The sequence below is a fragment of the Elephantulus edwardii genome, unplaced genomic scaffold, assembly GCF_000299155.1.
Source record: "Elephantulus edwardii isolate Elephantulus edwardi_28Jun2011 unplaced genomic scaffold, EleEdw1.0 scaffold00052, whole genome shotgun sequence".
Lineage (NCBI taxonomy): Eukaryota > Metazoa > Chordata > Mammalia > Macroscelidea > Macroscelididae > Elephantulus > Elephantulus edwardii.
This window is the reverse complement of record NW_006399802.1, coordinates 16,147,035-16,170,622: the sequence shown is the minus strand read 5'-3', so window position 1 is coordinate 16,170,622 and position 23,588 is coordinate 16,147,035. Positions and strand designations below refer to the sequence as shown.

General features: G+C 42.3%; 1 protein-coding gene across 1 annotated transcript in view; it reads left to right on the top strand.

Moving 5' to 3' along the window:
- EPB41L4B (erythrocyte membrane protein band 4.1 like 4B) overlaps positions 1–23,588 on the top strand; it is a 195,495-nt gene that overhangs the window by 68,925 nt on the left and 102,982 nt on the right. The window contains exons 5-13 of the mRNA XM_006886987.1: positions 7,366–7,408; positions 8,295–8,373; positions 10,266–10,310; positions 13,080–13,132; positions 18,740–18,860; positions 19,930–20,017; positions 20,176–20,264; positions 20,576–20,645; positions 20,736–20,905. Of these exons, the coding sequence (XP_006887049.1) occupies positions 7,366–7,408; positions 8,295–8,373; positions 10,266–10,310; positions 13,080–13,132; positions 18,740–18,860; positions 19,930–20,017; positions 20,176–20,264; positions 20,576–20,645; positions 20,736–20,905 (758 nt within the window). The remainder of the gene's footprint in view (positions 1–7,365; positions 7,409–8,294; positions 8,374–10,265; positions 10,311–13,079; positions 13,133–18,739; positions 18,861–19,929; positions 20,018–20,175; positions 20,265–20,575; positions 20,646–20,735; positions 20,906–23,588) is intronic.

Sequence of the window (23,588 nt, the reverse complement as noted above, 5' to 3'; positions counted from 1 at the left end):
GCTACCTCACTGCTTACTCATCTGAGTCAGGAGGTGGGTATAGCGCATAAACTCCAAAGTGTCCACTTCTTTTTCCCTTTGTCCTTTGGGTAGTATTCTCTCTCTAAGTCCCTTCTTCCTCTAGTGTGAGTGAAAACTTGGCATTCTTTAGAGTCCCCAAAATCTACAGATACTGGAAATCCAGTTATGAGTCCTACTGCCCAGACTTAATGGTGAGAGATCAAGGACTATTCAAGCTAATGCTTTTTAGACCCACTTCAAACCCCTGAGCTTTTCTCAAGTGTTGCAGTTCCAATGCTTCTATGTCAATTTTAAGCGATTAAATTCTACAGCCAGTCTTATGTGTGTCATATTTCCAGAATTGATGTACTACTGGGACATCTTGATTGATGGAAAGGGCTTTGCCAGATGGACTTGGATGAGAAACACAGATCAGAAACTACCTTGCTAATAGCCGAGAGAGTGTTTGAGCTTGGTGGCTTGCCCTTTGAACTCGGAACTACACCTGGCTTTTTCGAGTGACTGGCTAATGGTCTGTTAAGAGGGCTGAAGCCATTTGCCTCGGCCTTTCCTGACAGCAGCATGGCTATATTTAGCCAGATCGCAGATGAACATCCAAGACAAGCCCCACTACAGCTCCCTGCAGTCCTCACAGTCACACTGGACATACACTTATTAAATGGCATGTTGGGTTTTCAGCACACAGGTATTCAGGTTGCATGGTGGCCTTGTGGGATAAAGCACAAGTCATCAGAGTCTGGTAACCTCTCACAGATAAGAAAATAGGTTGTTTTGTACTGGTTGGGTACAAGATAGATTTTATCATCTCTTGCTTTAGGATTGTGGCTGAGTTGCTTATCGCCCCTACCCTGACAAGCAGCCTAATCTGAACCCCATGGGGTCAAGGAGCTTTTGAAACTATGAAACACTTTCTGATTCCTTTCCCAGCTTAGCCCGCCCCACACTTTTCACAGACCGCCACTCCGGCAGCTGTTGGGTCAGGACACTTTGGGCAGGTTCCACAGCTGGACAGGCTCCATGGCTGGGTGGGAAAGTGGAACCTGCCCGTCAGGCAGTAGGCAGGATGGTCCCATTAGCAGTGTGGACAGAGAGAAAGGCAGGCTGGTGCCCTGCAGGAACATCTACAGATGTTTGGCCAACTCACGCTGTAGACCAGCCTATAAGCTTTGAAATTGCTTGAGGGTTTACAGAACTCAAACAGACACTTTCAGAAGGGGTAGTGGGTGTCCCAAGATCTCCACAATTATGATGAGATATATATGTATGTTGTTGTCATGTGCTATCAAATAGGAACCAACTCACAGCTGACCCTCCTTCAGGCTCTCAGAGGCAGTAATCACATAAGAGGAGACTGCCCATCTTTCCTTTCATCCACAAAACAGCTGGTGGATTTGAACTGCTTGCCTTTCGAGTTGGCAGCACAACTCCCTACCACTGTGTGTATGTGTGTGCATGTGTGCATTTTCCTAGATTGAAGAGTATGTGGGAAACTTCAATACTGAATATCTATTTAATGCACATACTGGGAATGTTTTAAAAATACCGATGAACTGAGATTCTCTTTAACAGGCCTAGGATGAGATCTGGGTACTGATTTTTTTAAAAGTCCCTCAGTGATTCTGAGGCGGAGTTCAGGGTTAAACATCAAGGCTAAAGAAACCACACATCTTGGATCAAGATTAAAGTTCCACAGTGGAGAGAAAGGGATGATAGGCTTAAATTTGTTCTAGTTGTAGTATGTTAAGGAGATTTGAGAAAGCAAAGAAATGGGCCAAGTGCCTCTAGTTGTGAGCCTCAATGCTAAGAAGACTAGAAGGCCACTTGGAGATAGAACTTTCTTTGCATGATAAAGATGAAGGAATTAATTTGAAATGGAAAGAAAATCCCCTGGGAATCAAAATCTTTAGTGTGATGCTTACATTAATGTGTTATATACCACTGAGCTAGAGGTAAGGCATAGCTGACCCTCCAGCAGGTTTTCAGATGCCCTAAATCTCATGGGAAGAAATTGCCCATCTTTTTCCTGAAGACCTGCTGATAGATTTGAACCACCAGGGTCACTGGGTTGGAAGTGAAAGACTGCCTTCTTCCTGTCTGACATGTGGTTTAACCAGTTGCCTTCAGATTGATTCGGCCCCAGGATGACCCTGTGTGTGTCCCAGTACAGCTGTGCTGTGCTCTGTATGGACTGGGTGTTTAGGAAGTAGATTGCTGGTCATTTTGTGAGATGCTCTGGGTGAACTTGAATTACCAGCTTTATGGTTAGCACCAGACGTGTTACTCATTTGCAGGACCCACAGACTCTCTAAATGTGGGAATTCTCAGTTTGGTTGAGGCAGAGGTGATAATCCAATTCTAATGAACCAACCTGATGATCAAAAACTACCCAACAAGGGAACTCTGGTGTCAAGGAGCTACACTGCAATCCCAAAGGCGTGTGGTTTGAATCCACCAGATGCTCCACTGGAGAAGGAGGGGCAATCTCTTCCTGTGCCGGTCGGATCTGACTTGATGGTACACAACAAGAAAAAAACAAAACTAAAACCAAAAAAAAAAAAAAAACAAACTAAAACCAAACAACAAAAAAACCTACTCAACAGGTAAATAATGAATATGAAAGTGACAACCAAATGTCATATTCTCATTAAAGTAATAAATAATGCAGAAAAAGAACAAAAGGCAAATGACATTCACAGGTTATTTAAAAATAACTTCTGAAAATCTCTCTGAATGAATCTCAATAGGATGACAATAATAATTTTCTAGAGATGAGACACTCTACCTGAATTTTTTTAGAAATGTAACACTGTGCCTTGGTTCTTCTTGCCACGCCAATAAGTAAAAAGCCTATATCAGTTTCAAAGGCTGATAGTATTTCATAATATAGATGGGCCAGTTTTTAATCTGTCTTTGTTGATGGATATGTAGGTCATTTCCAATTCAAATCTGTTAGCAGTGAAATGAAGCACCCTGTCCGTGTGCCTTTGAGATACACTGCTGCAGTGATCCACTTGCTGCTTTTGTTGCACGATTGCCTCGCCTGGAGTGGAGATAACAGAAGCCCACATTCTCCTCAAGCTCTGCATTCGACTCATTGTGTTATGATTCATCTGTTGTTTGCTGTTGTGCTTCCCTGCTCCCCCTCCTCCTACACAGTCATAATGGTTGGACGTAGGGTACACTCCACTAATTTAGTCAGGGCCTCTTTCATTATGAGAATATGCAGAATTTTCTAAAAATGTATTAATAATCAGCCAACTGGTCGTTGATTCTGAATAGCCACTCTGGCTGTGTTATTCTACTCTTATTCTGACTGTGATCCCCCAACATATGTTGAGTTAATATGAATTGATGCAGATAGTCCCTATTTACTTAGGTGCACCTGATCCAAGCCATCGGTTTTGCAATTACTGGCTATGCATCAGGAAGCTGGACAGTGACTAGGAATTTTAGAAGGATACTTGATGCCTTTGAGCTGTAGTGCTAGAGAAGATTATTGAATATAACATGGACTGCTAGGAGAACAAACAGGTTCATCCTGGAGAGGGTGAGACCAGGCTACTCCTTGGAGGATTCTGAAGCTTCATCTGACATTCTTTAGACATTTGCAAGAAGGGACCAATCCTTGGAGAGGGACGTCATGCTTGGGAGGGTGGAGGCACAGTGCAAGAGAGGAAGACTCTCGATGAGATGGATTGTTTCTATGACTGGGATAATAGGAATAGGTGTATAAGAGACAATAAGATTGGCACAACATAGAGCAGGCTTTAGGGCTTTTGTGTATAGGGTCACTGAGTTGCAGGCCACTCGATGGCACATAACAAGAACAACAACAACATATTTAACTTTTTTTTTAATTGTGAAAAACATGTATGAGGACACAAGGAGGTGAGGGCTGGGAGCAGAAGAGTGAGGATGGGCAGGGATGAAATCTCAGGGCTGCACAATTTGGTGGGTGGGGGGAGTAGGTAAAGGAAATGAGAAAGATTCAGTGGGTACCAGCAAAGACAGGGTAATAGTAAGCATAGTTCAATGGTGATTAATTTTTTTTTTAAACAAAGAAATTTTCTTATTCACTTGTGAGTTTCTCATTTGGGAATGGGGTGCAGACTCTCTGGCTTCTTCATGCTGAACAGGGGCATTGATGTGAAGGGGGAAGGGGAACCCACTTTAACACCTTACTGGTGGTCCTGGATTAAAGCTGCATACCTTTTTGTTCAGTTAGAAGATATTTTCCTGATGTTTACTGCCCTCTGGACTGCAAAATGTTTGCCAAGGTGGGTCCAGTGGGGATGGCTGACTGAGCCCTGAGGCTCCATCCTCCTTTGCTTCCTTAGCTGGCAGTTATATTTCCCTTTTGTCTCTGGCTCTGGGTTCAGGGTTCAGGTCTGGAGTAAAACTCCATGTTAAGGTTACTTATAGGAAAAGGATCAAACCTAGAGAGAACAAACTTGTGAGTTACAAATAGAAGGGCTTGGAGGCATTAGTTGCAAGTGTACTGGGGGCAAGGTGGAGGAAAGTGGCTTAGATAACATTCTTGTATCTTCTAGGCAGATTTCCCCAGTGACCTGAAGGCTCTTCCCAGGGGCTGGACGCACACTCTGAGGGCCAAACAGCTCTCCCCAGGGTCTGGACAGCACATCCTGGGGTCGGACAACTCACCTCTGGGGCCAGACAGCTTTCCCTGGGGGCCTGGGTGACACACCCCAGGGGCCAGGTGATACACTCCCCTACCAAAGTCATCATCCCATCCCGAGGTCTGGACCCTGTACCTCACTGTAGTCCATGGCCAGGGACAGCACCCCCAGTTCTGGCACTGCCACTCTTGCCCCCATCCCCTCCACCAAGTGAGCAGACTTCAAAGTAGGCATCACTATCTTCCCCCTTCAGAAATGGAGAAGGGACTCAGAGTGGTGAACAGACCCTCCCTAGGTCTAAACAGTTCTTGGCAGCAGTACTCAGTAAATCAAAAGCTGTGGTGTATTGAGATCTACAGTCTCGGATATGTTGTTGTTGTTAAGTGTTGTCGAGTTGTAGACAACTCATAGTGACTGTTATCAATCCATCGTGTTGATGATTTTCGCTGGCCTGTCAAAGGCAATCTTCTTCACTGACAGCAGGATGCTTTCCCTTATCAAGTCCTTCACCTCCCCCAGCAGCTCCATGGTGCTGCCCCCCGCCCCTGCGCTGTGGGCCTGCGTCTCCTGGCATCTGCAGTCACCATCCGCGCGGGGGCTCCGACACACTGTGAGGCCCAGCGCTCGCCACCTGGTCCAGGCCAGGAGACCTGGGCTCGGCGGCAGGCAGCGGGAGGAAGTCCTCTTGATGTTGAGCTTCAGTCCACACTGATGACCAGCAGTCAGCTGCCTGGCTCTTTGGGAATATATAAGTTGCGTGGCCGTGGCTTGTTGAGCCTCCTGCTCCTCACGTCACATCTCTTGCCATTGCCATCTTGGTTCTGAGAACCTATTTTAGAGTGAGTTTATTCGGCGGCAGTGTGGAGGCTCTGTCGTACCAGCTTTGGGGCCTGGCACCCGCCGTCCATCCCAGGTGAGGGGAGCCTTGGGGTCCAGCCACACAGGCCATGGAGCTGCAGTGGCAGCATGGACTCAGCAGTGGTGGCCTGGGAGCCGTGGGACTCAGCCATTCTTTTTTGGGAATCTTTGTTCTCTTGATGCTGAGCCTCAATCCATACTGAAGACCATTATCAACTGTTTAATTGTTCAGTCATAGATAAACTGAGGACTGTGGAAGGCCATGGTGGCCTGTTTCTATGCAGCTTGCTACTCCTGTAGCTCCTTATGTGGTTTCTTCTGCCACTGCCACCATCTTGGTTCCTATTTATTATTATTTTTTTAGAATGTATGGCCCTGTTCAGTGTCAAGCCCTGCAGCCAGCCCAAGAAACACAGAAATAGCTAAGGTAGCTCATGCAAAGGCCTCACAGTATTATAGAAAACAGCCTGTTGTCCTAGAGTCAGTTCTGACTCTTGCCGTCCCGTGTGCTGGCAGTGGACACTTACGTGTAAATTTAGTCATTAGAAGTTAGTGGGAAAACCTTAAACAGGTTTTGAGATTTAATATTTCCTTGTCTCTGAATGTTGCTGTGTTGTCTAAACAGAAGCCAGTGTAAGTGGAAAGAGAAAGGTCAACAGAATAGTCAAGGGAGCATGATGACAGGGTTATCAGGTTGCATATTGGGTAGTGCAAACTTCCAGTATATTGATGGATCCTTTTCTTTCTTTAGTCATTTACTGAACAGCTGCACGGGACAGTGCTGTAGTTAGTTGCCATTGAGAGGATTCTGACTCATGCTTTATAGAGTAGACTCTGCTCCTCAGAGTTGCATGACTATAATCCTATTGGGAGCAGATCTCCAGGCCCCATGTTCCACAGTAACAGTACCACAATATGGGTTTGAACTGCCAACCTTGAGATTAGGGGTTGAGCACAAACTTACTGTGTTACTCAGAGACTCTGAGCATAGTCTCTCATGTAAGTTAAATTACTGAGGCCATCAGGACTGTAGTATCAACAACTTTGACATAAAAGAGGAATTTCTATATGAGGGCTGTGGTTTTGTAATATCCTTGAATGGAGGAAATTGAAGGACTTCTTGTGGTGAGCGCTAGAGGAAGTTAAAATGCCCCCAGTGACCATAGCAAAATTATCTTGGGCAGATCCTCAGCTGTGAGACTATTATCTTGCCAATTGAGATAGATTATTTTCTTGGCAGAAGTGTGGTGGAGCCATGGAAGTGTGGTTTTATGATTTTAGAGTTTAGGGCACTGGAACTATAAGATGATGTAGAGGTTTTTCCAAGTGTGACTTGTTCTTTGCTGGACTTGTGGAAATTTTAAATAAGTGGAAAAAGAATGTAAGTTGAGAATCTAAGAAGAAAACAGCAGTTGATAGTTCCCTTGACCAGAAGGAACTTTAGATCATTTAGCTAAGGGATGGTTTCCCCTTTTAATTTTGGTAAAAATATATGTAACAAAGCATTTGCCATCTCAACCTTTTTCACAGGTATAATTCAGTAATATTGTGTTCACTGCATTCTGCATTTATTAAGGGGTTTTTTGGTTCTTTTGACTATTCCTTTTATAATCTTACAGAAATTGTGAACTATTTTCCCAGAAAAATGTATTTACTTAAGTAAACATGGACTTTTTCCTACTATCCCAAGGGGTTTGCTGATCTCCAGTCTAGGAACTTAGGATCTGGTTCAGTCCCTGATGAATTCAGGCAGAATTCAGACTGAGTTTCTGTAGGAAGGGGTAACTCTTGAGGGTTCAATTTTCTTGCCAATAAACTTACCCTAAAGAAATGTTTCTCTCTTTTTCAGCACTGGCTGGATCTTTCCAAACCCATAAAAAAACAGATGAAAAGTAAGTAGTAAGAATTAAGCATATGCACCTATTTTATTCTCTGAGTGTAAACTCCTTTGCCAATATTTTGAGATGTTGTGTTTTCACTAGAATCTGGAAGCATTTTAAATATATCTTCTGTTAAGTAGGTAGTTTTTAATTTGTTAAAGCTGACCAAATGTTGGCATTTGAAATTTGAATAAGTAGATATTAAAAAACAGCCTGTGCTTTCATTTGAAATCAAACTCCCCTTTAAAATGAGAACTGAATAATACACTATTAAGAAACAGTTTTAGAACTGTTGTATTGACTTTCCAGTGAAAATAGAGTCCGGGAATGGTAGAGGAGGAAACATTTGAGCTACCCAGCCCAGCTCTCTTGATAATATCATTTAAATGTATGTGTTAGTATATATGTGTGGATGTGTATATTCAATGCGTGCACACACATACACACTCTTTTGCTTCCTAACAAATAAGTACACACATATTTACATTCCTTAAAAAATACTTGAAGATATTTTACTCTGTATTAGATTTCAAAACCTATTTCTGTCCCTCTCTAGACTATTTGGTATTTTGTAAAAAAATTAGGTATCAATTTGGAGTATCTTGGTGTCAAGGGTGAAAGTAAAATGTCAACTTTTAGTCATTCATCTAGATCTTTTGTTTTGTTTTGCTTTATTTTTGTTTATTTCCCCACAATGAAGTTACTAGGTAAACCCTCTTAGTCAACACAAGAGTCCATTTTTAGTTTTTCCAAATAGGCTTGAAAGGACTTCAAGCTTTATAGGTCCCATTTTTCTTTCCCAATATATTAATGATTATGTGGTAGATTGAATATGTTTTTTCTTCTGTGTATTCTGTGATCTTCAAAAACCTTCAACCTTCCTCCTCCAAATGTTTAGTCGGACCTGCTTATGCTTTGCACTTTCGAGTTAAATACTATTCTTCAGAACCGAACAACCTTCGTGAAGAGTTTACAAGGTAGGACATAATACAGAACAAGATCTTGCTTCTAAACTCTGGGTCTCCTAAATTGTGGGTATCCTCCCATTCCATCTGCTTTCTTTGTATTTCTGAGCAAGAATTAACACTTCCTTTGTGCTGTTGAAAATCCTCAATTTAATTTGACCCTTACTTTTAGTGAATGGAAATGACAAGATTTGTCACTCTTATTTACTTGAGCTTGGGGCAAACTGGTTAATCATTTTATCGCTGTTTATTTTCACCCAGCCACAATAAAAGAGGGCAGCTGCTAGAAGAGTGATGCTCTTCCCAGTGTCCAAAACAGTCATCTTTTTTTTTTTTTCTTTCAAAACAGTCATCTTATTTTTCTGAGGGACTGTAAACTATTCTGTTGTTTGTTACAATGCAAGGAGGCCTCTCTTTAAGGAGCTGTACCCAAGACAACACTAATAGTCTGCCTGTGTCTGTCTGTGCAAAAGCAAAAGGGGTTTGAATTCTTTTAAATAATCAAGCTTCTCTCCACCCACCTCCTTAGCTGAGAACTTATCTGCCCTACCTTGGTCTGCTTTTGATGTCCCTAGAGCTTCTTTGTAATTGCATCATGTGCAGTGGTGGCTGAGGCCGCATAAACTTCATGGGTGGCCCATGGTGATGACCACTATGTTAGAGGTGAATGCCTAAGTAAAACTTTAAAAACTGAACATTTAACACCATTCCCCAACCAGAAAGATCTGGCCTTCTGGTTAGATCTGGTTAGATTTTCTCACAGAAATTGCAAACTCTAGGTGTTTCGGCATTATGTCATCCTTGATGTGAATATACAAACAAGATGGTACCCTGAATTTTAGAAGTCATGTTCAATGATGATTAAGCAGCTTTGGAAATCAGGAACGTTCTGCTATGTATTGGATCCTATAGCCCAACACATACCTTTGTTTCTAGGGCACCTGTTGTCTTTTGTGGTCTTCCACAGAGTGAGTGTCTCCAGTGTTTTCAGAGTTAGATTAGTCTAGTGTTCCTCTTCAGGGTCCTTTAAGAAAGAACTCCTTCTAACTGTCATCAGTCAGTGATTCTTAACCAGGATTGTGTGGATTAGAAACACCTGGGGAGCTTTTGGATGATGCTGGTCCCTGGGGACCACTCCTTTGTATAAGATTCTGATCTTGTTGGTATCCAGTGGAGTGTAGGCGGCTTTGGTATTTACAGAGCACAAGTGGCTCTGATGCCCACACCCAGGTTAAAAGTCACTTCTTTAAACCAAGGCATTTACTTTTCACCTAAGTGAACCCCCATTGGATTACCCATAGCCTTCCGCCTCCATCATTCCTTTCCCCTGTAACTAATTGCTGTCCTATTCCAAGATTTATCCTGTTTCTTTTCTGTATGTGTGTGTGCTTGCCTGCATTGTCTTTTAAGACTGACTGCAGTTACTCTGCATCAGGAAATAAAAAAGCCTCAAACAGTTACTCAGTACAGTCAGCTGTAAACTTTTTGAGACAGACAACTGCAGCTTTTGTGGAGCTGGCTGAGGGACAGACTGAGTGGTTCCACCCTGCTTGTTTTATCGGACACGTTGCATGCCTGTGTACCAAGTCTGTGCCCTGTCTGGTCCTCTTCCTGAGTTCTCCAGGGCATGTAGAGACCAGCATGGACTGTGCAACGTTCCATGTTCCATCCTACCAGTATCTTGCAAATTCCAACCATGCCCTAATCCTTCCCAGCTGGGTCCTGAGGTGACTTCCTGGAGACACAGGAGGAGATGCTTCCACCAAAGTTCTCATTTGATTTGGACTCCCTTTTTACAATGCAAAATTCTGGGCTCTGTGTGGAGTGAGGTTTGTGATGGGAAGTTGGGGATTGGTGGTGGCTGGGCAAGTTACCTTCTGTTGACTTTTGTATATGTTTGTTAGGTACCTGTTTGTTTTACAACTCAGGCATGACATTCTTTCAGGAAAGTAAGTATGGTTTTGTTTTAATTCTTAACCCATGATAGATCACAAGATGTTTTGAAATAATTCACTGTTTTAACTCTTACCCTTTTTCCCTTTTTAAAATTAAAAAAAAAAGTGCACCAGGCATTGTAAAGTGAGTCTAATACTTGTATCACTGTCATCATCATCCTATTTTAAATGATTACTATACGGCTTGAAGCATTTCCAAGAGCACTTAATATCTTAAGTGATGTGTATTTGGGAATGGTTCCCTCCCTGATCACATCACTGCCCCATTCATAGTGGCTAATGTTGTATTTGCAAGCAAGATACATTATTAGTATGTATACACTTACAAGTCTTTGGACAAAATGTATGTATACACTTATAAGTTTTAGTCCAAAAGTCTCATTCATCACCACCTGCACTAGGTAATATTTAGCAGTTATATTCTGATTCCAAAAGAAAGAGGCATAGGCATGATTTTTAAATGTTAGGCTTCTGGCTGGACAATTGAATGATTGTTTGACACAAGGGGCATTGGCACTGACATGGTTGATTTTGCATGCAATATTAATTTATATTAAGGATATGCAGTTTCAGCAGCCATAGCTTTTTACAGCTGTGTCATTTTTAAACATATGTCATGTTTTCTATCACAAGAAAAACTTACGGTTTGTTGAATCTGAAAAGGAATACCTGATATTGACAAGAATACATTTTGCATCTGATTTTTTAATACAATAAAAAAGGATATTAAAATTCTAATTTCAGAATTTGAAAACTCAATAGGATACACCGTAAAAATGTCAGTGCAGTACACACTATGAAACAAGTAGATTGTACAGTGTATACATTTGTCTTAGTGAGCTATGCGATATAGATCTTTGGTTGGTGTATATATTATGAGTGTGTGTGTATATGTTTATCTCTCCATACTGTGCTCCTCATACTAACAGCCTCTCAATTCTAGAACTTGTCTTCAGTTTGGAAAAATAGTAATGGCAGCGCCTTACATTTTTACAGCACTTTATAGGATTTGCTCTACTTCAGAACCGACTGGTGGTGTGGTCCCAGCGCTGCAGCTGGATGGTTTTGAACATGACACCTTTAACACTCAGGAGGACCTTACTTCTAAAATTGCTGTGGTTGTGCACCCTGGCCACACCCATTCTACGGGGTTACAAACTCAACACACGAATCTGATTGGATAATATGTGTGAGAAGGGTTTGAAATCTATGAAGTGCTGTCCCAATGTATGCCATCATTATTTTCCTAATGAAATAATTTGGTTTCTAGTAATATGCCTCTTAAGACTATACCTAAGTTAGACCATTAAAATTCTTTTTTTTTTTTTTCATTAAAATTCTTGATATTTCCAGTTGTCCTGGAAGTGTTAGACGTGGTGTCTGTATTTTATTTTAACACTGACATTTTTCTAGGAAAGATTTAAGACTGTTCAAAAAGGCACATAGACTAGAGCAAGATAAAATAATTAAAACTTAAAAATAAGGCACTTAAAAGTCCTTACATTCGTTAGACTATTGGAAACTACGCAGTAAGCAGGTTAATGTCCCAATACAACAAACTGACAGAAAAGTTTAACTTACCGCAATGACTGTAACAATGTGCTTGCTATGTCAGAAATTGTGAGGATGGCACAAGATAGGACAGTGTTTGGGTCAGTTGTTCATAGGGTCACTATGAATTATACTCAACTCAGCAGCACTTAACAACAACCTGACGCATTTTCCCGCTCCACTCGCTCTGACTCTCACCTTAAGCTCCCCTTTAAACTTTGAACCCAAACTATTCCATGAGGTCATCTTTTAGCTAAATAACAGATTGACTCATAAAATAAACAATATTGCCCTTGAATAATGTGCTAAAAAAATCCTCTTTATGAGGCCATATGGTTTGCTTTATTTTATTTTTTTTTTTTCCTTCTCACAGCAGTTTACTCAGGAGTTTTGTTACAGAGGGTGGTGGAAGATGGAGTCTCTCTCCGGTTTGCTTTATTTTTAATGACACAAAGACAAGTTGTTGTTGATTGCCTTTGAGTTGAGCACAACACATAGTGACTCATGCCCAAAAAAGGTCTGAAGCCCCTTTACAACTATTGACTTTATCAGAGTTCATAGAGTTTCTGAAGGCATGTTATTTAGGAAGTGGATACAAACCTGTCATCATATGTTATTGTTTTTATGTGCCATTGAGTCTCCTGCAATGCATAACCACCCTGTGTAAAGCAGCTCTGAACACTTCCCTGTACGAAGACAAGAGAGGAAGTCAACTAGATTAAGGGAAGTAGAACAACCAGAATGGAAATAATGAGTTAATTGGCACATTGTAATCTGTAACTTGTCACTTAACTTGTCACTTGTCACTTAACAAATTCTGTAGAAATTACTTAATGGGAAACTAATTTGCTGAGTAAACCTTTCCTGAAAACACAGTAAAGAATATAATTTAAAGACGACAAAGGGAGGACTTTTCATTCTGCACCCCAAACATCCCCAATTTACCAAATTCAGTAATATTATTTATATGGTTGTTAGGATTATACTTAGATTGGATTATTTTGTCATGATAAAGTTTGGCTGATTTGGGGATTACATAGTGTAAGTCCGATTATTAACATTCTTTGTAGTGGGCAACAGAAATATTAGTGACACAAAATAAAAACTTATTAACTGAGTACCACATCTTCTGGAAAACTCTTTTAGTGACATTTTTATTTTATGAGTAATTAAGTACATATTTAAAATTGTTTTTTCCCTTTCTTTCCCAAGATTGAAATGCCCATATGAAACTGCTGTGGAATTAGCTGCTCTCTGTCTACAAGGTACATTATTCTTTAATAGTAATTAGCATGCTAATGTTACTGCTTTTCATTTCCACAAATAAGTGCTTGTGATGTAGCAGGCTCCATGCTATTCCTTGGGGATACAGGGCACTATGATATATATGATTTTTGTCCCATTAGTTCCCAGTCCAGTGGATAAAGCAAACATGCCGGGTACAGTGTAACTCTGTCAACAGTAGAGGGGTTCCGGAAGCCTGGAAGACAAGGCCCATTGGGACAATGAATAGATTAAGATGATTATTCAAGGAACTAAAACAGAAAACAGGGGGGCGCGGTGGAAGGACAGACATATGCCACAACCAGTGCTGTTGGGGGTGGAAGTTCAAGAAGTTGGAAGGCGAAGTTCAGTAACTGTGGACTCCATTTAAAAGAGCGTGTACTGCGTACTGTCAGGTAGTCAGATGTGTGTTTTTAGCCAAGCCCAGGCCGGCTGGGAGGGAGAAAGGAACCAGAGCAGGACCCAGCCAACCTAGGATTGGAAGTGTAGTAAGACGGAAGGAAACGCAGTAATAGAAGGAAAAGGAAGTGAGACATGAGCAGAGCAGGTGGTGCAGAGTTTCAAACCAAACAGAGAAAGCACACACAAAAATTCTGTATTGGGAGTAAAAGGAGAAGTATGATGATTAGACTTAGGTGTGGAGAGAGGAATCAGAAATGACTCACGGGCTGCGGCTCAGGGTGGATGTTGACGATGATGAATGATTAGAAGTTGAGCTCAAAGGGAAGAGATGATCTGCTTGGGACCTATTGCCTGGGAGGTGCCAGTGGGACTTCCAGCTGCTCTTTGGATGTCTGAATGTGTCCTGGTCGGCTAGGTCAGGCCAGGCCAGAAGCATCAGCAGGGGCGTGATCAGCACTATCAATAAAATATGGCCTCTACTATTGTCAGTGTTGGCTGTTCTAACCAAATGGCATAGTCTTGGTTTTAGTTTTATTTTTTTCTATAATTATATTTTATTAATTTTCATAAACATTTACAGAGATTTTGGGTTTCCATTCATTCATTGCTGCACTATTCTCTCTACCCTCCTCCCAGTTTGTTCTTGTCCAAATGCCACAGTGCTTGTCAAAGCCAGTTCTGATTAATCTTCTTTGTCAGTGTGTCCTTTGCCATTCCCTATCACTCCTCCCTGAGAGAGACTTCACCCTGAGTCATAAGGAAAAGGGGATGGCGTATTCTCTTAGCTACTTCCTGCTGAAAAGGGACGCTGTGGGTTTCAGGGTGAAGATCTTCTCTCACTACTCTAAAGGGCCCCTTTGGCAGTAGGAAACACATAGACTATTATGGAGATTGATTTTGGAATTTAGATGCACTCTTATTGATTGTGCTTGGCTGTACATGTTCATATCCTTGAAGATGTATCATGGGGGTGTTGCAACCTAGAAGACACAAATTTAACTAACAAGTTATAAGAACATGAGTCAAAAATTATGGAAAAGTAAAAGAAAAGATTCTTTCATTGTTTTACAAACCCTCCCCCAGGTCCCCTCCACCATGTAGCCCTCGCTCTAGTCTCCTGTGATGACAGAAATACCTAGTTATATATCTCTTTTAAACAGTTTTCTCCCTCCTCTGTTTCAGTGCAGTATACATTATTGAACCCATCTTACTCAGTCTCTCCCCAACCCCAAGGACAGTCCCATTCTACAACAGTGGCATCATGTAATATTTGTCCTTTTGTGACCGGGATATTTCACTCAGCATAATGTTCTCCAGAGTCAACCATTTTGAATAACATTGCATGAGTTCCTTGTTTTTTAATGCAGCATAGTATTCCATTGTGCGAATATACCACAGCTTCTCTAGCCATTCGTTTGTTGATGGGCACTTAGGTTGTTTCCAACTCCTTGCTATTGTGAACAAAGCTGCAATAAACATGGGTGTGCTTGATTTTAGTTTTAAATGCATAAGAATTATTTACTAAAATTCCTAGCACTAATTAAGAAAATGCTAATGTGTAACTGCACATAAGGAATTTCATTAGAACAGTAGACAGACATATGTTGTAAACTCATTCACCAGTATTTTCTATTTCTTTATAAATTATGTGTTCATTCATAATTAGAACTTACTTATGAATATCCTAACAAACTGGCTTCTCACTTGGAATTTTACCAGTTTTTATAAGTGGATCTGAGTAAGCTTTTCAACTTACAAAATCAGCACACAGTTAGTTGTTCAGAACAACACACACTTAGACAAGCACAAGGAAACAACCTACTACCTACCATCCACATGGGTTTCTGTCTTTGCATTTTTAGTGGGTTTTAAAAAATATGATTCTGATCATATTTATAATCATATATCATTTTTGCATGGTTTTTGGCTTGTCATTTTGATGTACATATTTTGTTTTGTTTACCCCATAATGATAGTTTTTAATGACCACAAGATAGTCTCAATCCCTGCCATTTGCATTCCATAGTCACTGTTTAATTCTGTGGTAAGTCCCCTCTGGCCACATGGGGATGGGATGTGGCTAGAGGCTATAGAACTGCCCTCTCTACTTTCCTGCTCTGAGCCTTTAACCTGGTCCATATTTACCAGTGTTCACTAAGTGAGCTTCTTATCCTTTCAGTTTCTGAGTTACGAGGAGGTCTGGGTGTCAAGCAATCATTAATGGGATAAAAGCCCATGTCAGACCTGAGGCATCAACCTAATGGAAGTCATTCCTTCCTAAGGCCATTGAAACAGTATTGATGGCTTATCTGTTGCCCTCAGTGATCTCAGGTTGAGGTACCCATGCTACTGTCCCATCTCTCTCCCACCACTTTGTGTGATAGGACATCAACACACTCATAAAGTCCAGATTCTGGTAGAACCATTTTTCTGCTCCTTGGAGACAGACAGACACAAGAATGAGTTCATGTGTCTGTGAGCCTTTTCTTGGAGAATTACTCATGTGAATGGGGACTATACAGAGTGTAATTGCAAGATGGACTTGCTTTGCCAATACAGAAAGAAAGACTGTGAAAACATAGACATACAACTTGAGAACATACATTGGAGTACATTGTCCTTCTATGCCCCTACCCTATACATATACATACCATCAGTGGGTATTGTGAAGGATGTTTCCAGTGCAAACATATCGTAGCCAGCTTGCCTCTCCTGTAATGATTACTCGAGCTTCTCTGTCGATTTGAGTAAAATGAAAAGTTGTGTTTCCCTGTGTGTGTAAACTTTGTTGTAGCTGTCCTTGAATTAATGATGCTCTGTGATGTGTGTTGTGTGATGTGTTGGCCTTCCACCATATAAGCTATGCTTTTTTTTATGGGTATTAAATTTATGGTTGTTGTGTGCAATGTAGTAGATTCTAACTCATAATGACTCTATAGGACAGACTAGAACTGCCCTATAGAATTTCAGAAGCTGTACATCTTTATAGGAGCAAACTTCCTGTCTTTATCCAGTGAATTGCTCCTGAGTTTGAACCACTAACCTCTGAGTTACAACTCTTAACTCACTGTACCACTTGAGCTCCTTATGGTAGATTTGAATACTAATCCAGAGAAAAGAGCAGGATGGAAGGGGGAGAACAGGATAATTCCTTGTACATCCCCGCTCTTGTTTGTTTGTGTTTTTTTTCTTCTCACAATTATCTTTGGCAGCTCTGGTAGAAAAGACGTAGAGAAGTAAAAGGACTTGCCCTCGGTTCTGTACATGGTTGGTGTATGGTAAAGCTGGGTTTTAAGTCCTACTGGTCGTGTTGTAGCCACCACGAGCCATCACCTCTCTGGAGCTGGAGTCCTGGATGTGGAGGTTAGGGGTAGAGTGAAGTGTCCAGTTCTTGTCAGTAGGTTTGGCGAAGGCATCATTGCTGCCTCGCGGTGGGTGTACCAGACATCAGTCAGTGCTGTTATAGGCCAGTAATGGTGAGGAAGGTTGATGCTGGGGATCAGTCTAAACCCCTCAGAAGAGCCTCGTCACTGCCTGGCTTCCTCCTCTCACTGATTGATGATGTCAGTGACATGATGAATCCAGTCTTATCCATACTTACCGTTAGAGGCCAGAATGCCTCACTGTCTCATCTGTGAAGGAGAACATATCAAAGAGATCTCCCAGCCTGTCCCCCTGACCTAGTCACCTTGCTGGTTTTAGGGTGACTCCACCTTGGGAACACAGTCCTTCCCCACCTGTGTTGTGTCCTTCTAAAGGGTGCAGTAAAATGTTGGGATGCCCAGAAAAGCCATCCCTGACCTGGTATGCCACATTTAAGATGATCCAAATGGAAAGGGTTTCTGGGACAACACAGTGATTGTCGTCAGTGGAAATGTGCAAGCATACACGGGATTTGGTGTATTAACGTTTCTTATGCTGGTTGTTTAGGTATTGCTTGAGAAACTATTAGAAATACATTTTCTCAAGTCTCAGTCTGCACCCAAAGCCAAACCTACTGCCTGGAAATCCGTTTCGGCCCACAACACACTGACTGGTGGCCAGCCACCATCGAGTTTCCTAGGTGGTGCATTTTTATGGGCACAGAGGGTCTCATCATTCTTCTGTGGAGCAGCTTGGGGGTTCTGAGTGCAGTCCAGTACATAATACACTGTGTCACCAGGGCTTCTTTCAGCCCTCATGCCAGACCTAGGGAATCTGAATCCCTAGAGGTGGGGTATGGGCTGACGGAGAAGCAGACCCTTCTGTGTGTTGTAACACACCCTCCAGATGAAAGCCACTGTTGTAGATCAGATTTGTTTGAACTGTGTTGTGTGCACCAGTCCCCAGGCATCTGGTTAAAGGCAAGTTGTGATTCAGCAGGGCTGCGCTGTGCCCAAGATTCTGCATTTTGAGCAGGCTCCCAGGTGATGTTGATGTTATTTGTCTAGGACAACACTTGGAGAAACAAGGTTTTAGAGGACTTCTGGGAGATTCCTTCAGGAGCCCTAGTGGGACAGTGGTTAAGATTTACAGTAGCCTTGGGAACTCTGTGGGGGCAGTTCTGTTTTATCATATATGGTCCTTCTGTGCAGTCTCAGCCGGACCTGGGCTCAGGTTTGGCGCTCTGATGGCTCACGTGGCCGCTCGTATCCTCTGCTCCTCTCCCTCTCAGGTTCTGCCTGAATTCCTGCAGTTGCTCCTGCAGCCCTCCCACCTCCTCCTCTCTCATTCTCTCCGAGTATCTCCCCCCACTCCCTGGATTCTGCTCATACTAAATTCCTGATTGGTCTTCTCCATCACTGCAGACCCTGAAGTGCTGCTCTGAACTCCCCTTAACGATCGCCTTGCTCCGGGGCTGTTCCTGGGCAGGTCCTTATTCCCTGCAATTGCCTTTTATTACAGATGCAGGGCTATACCACTGCACAGGGACAGTGTAATGAGCGCCTCGCCAGGGAGGAGAACCAGTTGGAAGACAGACAGTAATAACTAAGATGATGGTGTATCACCCAACAGGGATGGCATGAAAGTGATTCTTGGGGATTCAGTGTGCGTGTGGGCTCTGAGCAGTAGTTAAATCTTCCTGAAGGAAGAGTTATTCATCGGGGGGTACCTGTGCTTTAGAATCATGCAGAACGAACCTAGTTGTAGTAATAACTGCAAGCATTAAACGTCTTCTGTTTTTTTCCCTTTTATGAAACTTACAGCGGAACTTGGCGAGTGTGAGCTTCCGGAACACACCCCAGAGCTTGTGTCTGAGTTTCGGTTCATTCCAAATCAGACAGAAGCAATGGAATTTGATATCTTCCAGAGATGGAAAGAGTGCAGGTACCTTGATGCTTGTGTAGTATTCTGGTGGATAGATTTCTTTTTAATATGTAAGCATTTGTCAGAATCTCCATAGACCTGCTCTGTTGCTGACTGTAGAATTGCAGTCCCGGCTCTTTCTCTCCTGGGCTCCGGTTCTTTTTCTCCTGTGGCCTACATGTCATTTTTCTTTTAAGAACCAGACGGCAGCATTTCCCTTTGTGACATACAGAACCTCGTCCTGATTTACTCATAGCTTTCAGGGTTTCTTTCTATGTCCTGGTTCCCCAGAGAAAGTACAGACGTGCTGCCTTGATAAGCACCCATGTTTATCAAGCTTGAATCGTCCAGAGCAGACTTTTGAGAAATAATATCCCTTATAGGAAGCCCACATTCAAATCCACATGAATGATTATGTTTCAGAATATGGGATCCCCAGGCTTAAATCCAGCTCATCATTCAACCACACTGTTTTTCTCTCTCTGGTTACTTTCTCTATTTCCCCATGCACCACCACGCAGGTCTAACAATGAGCTGGCCTGCATTCCTTCTTCCAGGCGCTTCCCAAAACACTGCTTCCCATTTACCCTCAGATTCACAGACTCACCATGGAGTCCTTTGTCACTCAAGTCATTCTGAGTAACTCTTGGGATCTTACATTTTTTTGTAAAAGAAATCTGGCTAGATTAGTGCATCCTATTTTTCCTTCTCTTGAAACAATATGGAGAGTAGATGTAGAATCATTGCACTACACACACACACACACACACACACACACACACACACACTTCCCTGGATGATGCCCTGTTAAGAGTCTGCTTTATATTTTCTAGCATTTTATTCTGCTTTACTCAAATGCATCCACACCAAAACACGTGTTTTATTTTGTTCAGTGATCTTACTGTAAGCAGCATGTCATGATGTTTCTATTAAAGAAACAACACATTCTTGGAGATCTTTCACTTTTAACATAAGATAGCATACCTCCCCCCTTTAATTGCTGCATAGATCCCATAGTGCTGCTGTGCCCTTTCTAATTGTGTGGGTGTCTGGGTTGCAGTTTACATTGTGTTCCATTGGTTTTTCTAAGGGGAAAGAGCCCTGCCCAGGCGGAACTCTCATATCTGAATAAGGCGAAGTGGCTGGAAATGTATGGGGTAGACATGCACGTTGTCAGGGTAAGAACTGTGTGCATATTTAAGTCCTTGTGTTTTGAGTTACTGAAAACATGTAAACAATATGCAAACAAAGTAATGTGGTGAGGATACTGTTTTGCATTCTGCTCTGTGACGACCTGTTAGAACCCTCTACCGATTGTCACTTCGTTTGTTTGTAGGGAAGAGATGGCTGTGAATATTCTCTTGGACTGACTCCGACAGGCATATTAATCTTTGAAGGAGCTAACAAAATAGGCTTATTCTTTTGGTAATTTAGTTTTGTCTAATATTAAAAATGTCTTTTCCTATCTTGTGGTGGAATTATATGTGATGGATGGTAATTGAGAGGTATTTGCAACACCCAAATTTATTTAAAAAAACCAAACATCATGCTATTATTGTATTTGTGGGTGTATGACAGTTTCCAAGAAACTTCCAGATAATCACATTTAATTGAATGAATGATTTTTTTCCCTTTAAATGAATCTAAGATTATAAAGTAGCAAAGAAACTGCTGGTAGATATGTAGGTAGTTTTACTGCAGGAAGTACCTTTTAAAATGGGTTTTTCTCTGACCAGGCCTAAAATTACCAAAATGGACTTAAAAAAGAGCAAATTGACAATTGTGGTGGTTGAGGATGACGATCAGGTAGGTCTTGTTCTCAGTTCTCCCTTTCGCTTGTGAGCCCCCTTTGTTGTTGCAAACACTCAACTGACTCTCCTGCACTTTGTCTTTAAGGGGCGTGAGCAGGAGCACACCTTTGTGTTCCGGTTAGACAGCGCCAGGACGTGCAAGCACCTCTGGAAGTGTGCAGTTGAACATCACGCCTTCTTCAGGCTGCGGACCCCGAGAAACAGCAAATCAACGAGGTCGGATTTCATCAGGCTGGGATCTCGCTTCAGATTCAGGTACGGAACTCTTCCATAGCATAGATGGCACGCTGGTTTCAGAAAAGGGAAACAGTGATGCTTTTGTGTGAAAGGAGCTTTGAGTTTGCGTTTAATGTAAGTACGGATACTCCATTCATGAAATCGGACCATTAGGTCATTTAGCTTTCGTGTTTTCATCGATAAAATGAAGCTGATAAAAATAAAATTCGTAATAGCCAACATGTAGTTAAAATTATGGCATCCATCTGACCCAAATCATGGTATTTCCAGTTGCTTTATATGCATCTAAAAGCGAACAGTGGATAAGGAAAACCTAAAGAAGAATTGATGCCTTCAAACGAAGAATATTGACTATACTGTGAACTGCCAAAAGGACAAACAGTTTCTTTTGGAAGAAGTAAAAGCAGACTGCTGCTTAGAAGCAAAGATGGTGGGACTTTGTCTCACATACTTGGGGAGGGTTCCCAGGAGGGGTCAGTCCCTGGGGAAGGACACGCTGCTTAGAGAGGCAGAGAGTCAGTGAAAGAGAGGAAGACCCTTAACCAGATGGGTTGACACAGTGACCGCAACAGTGGGCTTAATTAGCGCTGCGGAGATTTTGAAGAGAGCACAGGATCAGGCAGAGTTCCGTTTACTTGTGCCTAGGCTCACAACTTGATAGCACCTAACAACAACAACAAACTGTCCAGTAAGCGAGGTCACTGGTAGTTCAGTGGAGGAGTTCCCTATGGGAGACCTGGGTTTGATTTCCAGCCATTGCCTCTGAGACACACGTGTCCTCCATTGGTCAGTAGCAGTCTGGGTGTTGCTAGTGATTCTGGACAGGTTTTAGGGGAACTTGCTAAGCTAGACTAGACACGAAGGCCTGGTTGTCTACCAGTTGTGGATTCCGACAGTCCTGAGGATGGTGTGGCATTGCTAGTGTTTTGTTCTGTTGTGTATGATGTTGCCACAACTCAGGTACCCTCTTGACAGCAGCTGGCAGCTTACCACGCTGCCTAACAGGGTGATGTATTAGTCACATATGGCTAACAGTAGTCACATATGGCTATTTAAATGTATATTCATTGAAGTGAAATTCTTTTTAGGATCTTATTCTTTAGTGTCATTTGCCACATTTCAGGTTCTCAGTAGCCACCTGAAGGCTAGTGGCTGCCGTACTGGGCAGGTACAGAACATAGCGTCATTGTAGAAAGTCTGTTAAACTGTGCTGTGCCAGAAAATCTCATACTAGCCCCTAATGCTCAAAGCAGCCTTTTAAAAAGGTAGACACTCTGCTTATCATTATTTCACAGATAAGGAAACTGGGGCTAGAGGAGTTACATAACCTGCCGACAGTCACACACAGCCAGCAAGTGGTGGAGGTGAACTTTGAGCTGGTGCAGTCTCGCTCTCCTGTTTCTAACCACTGCTGTGCTGTCTTTCATGTACCCGTGTCAAGGATTTTGGTCATGGTTCAGAATGAGAGCAGGTGTCAATATGCTTTTGGGATCTAGAATGGGCTGAGTCAGTGTTTGAATCTGGGAAGACCTTGAAGATCTGGAGAGCTGCTTCTGATAACAGGATTGTGTGTTATGCATGGTGGTTTAGGACTGTTTCTTCCTCTGTAAGAACATACATAAGAACACTCTGGCATTTGTTAAAAACGAAGGCTTACGACTTTGAGACCTTTGTAATCAGAATCAGTGTGTGTGTGTGTGTGTGTGTGTGTGTGTGTGTGTAAGGCCTTGGAATGGGCATTTTTAATGTGCTGGAATTGATTTTTCTGAGGCGCATTTACAGGTCTGAGACTCGCTGGTACAAGATCTAACACTTGACATGATTTCATAACCTCTGCCCACACATGGCACATCCCTGAACCCGGTTTAAAATGCCAAGAGGTTTGTTCCTTTCTAATTTATCTACTGTGTAAGGACATGGTTGTGCACTTCTGCTGTTTAAAGAATACATTTTGTTTGAATATATTTTTAAGTGTTCAAAGGAGAAATTGTGGGGGGGACCTACAAAACCCCACATCCTTTTTGAGAAAGCATTGAATCACAGAGTTCTGTGGCAGATGGGAAATGTCAGAACTGCAAAGGTTAGCAGAGATGCTTCATAGGAGGCTGATGTCTGCCCGAGATGGAGTGAAGCAGGAAGGCTGTCGGGCCGACCGTTGCCACGGCTGGCTTCCCCCCCCCCACCCCACCCCCGGGAGGAAACTCCCTGAGGATTTGGCCAAGACCAAGCTCCCTGCTGCTCTTCGAGGAGCCTTGTAAGCAGGAAGAGGAGGCTGGAGGCAAGGATGCCTCTTGAAGGCACTTAGGACTCAGTGCTGGTGACAGATGGCTCTTTTCCTCTGATAAATTGTAAACCGAGAGTGGCTGGGGTACAACAGTGGGGTGGGTGAAAGAAACAAAAACAGCATGGCATGGCTGGGGGCTGCACCTGGGTGACGTGTTGTTAAAATCCAGAATGCCTTGGTGAATGAGAAATCTTTCCCTTGACATAGCAAAGAAAGCCAAGGTTTAGTTCTGTGGTCATTGATAACAGCCTTTGAAAGGGTGAGTTATGGTGTATGTGTCATCTGTCATGAAGGCTTAGTTTATGTGTTAATCAGTGCTCTCTGAGTCAAATGTTCCAGGTACTCTAACTGCTTGAGTTGTGCAGCCAAGTGGCTGGTACTGAGTTTGCAAATTTATGCCTTTGGTAAAAATACTTT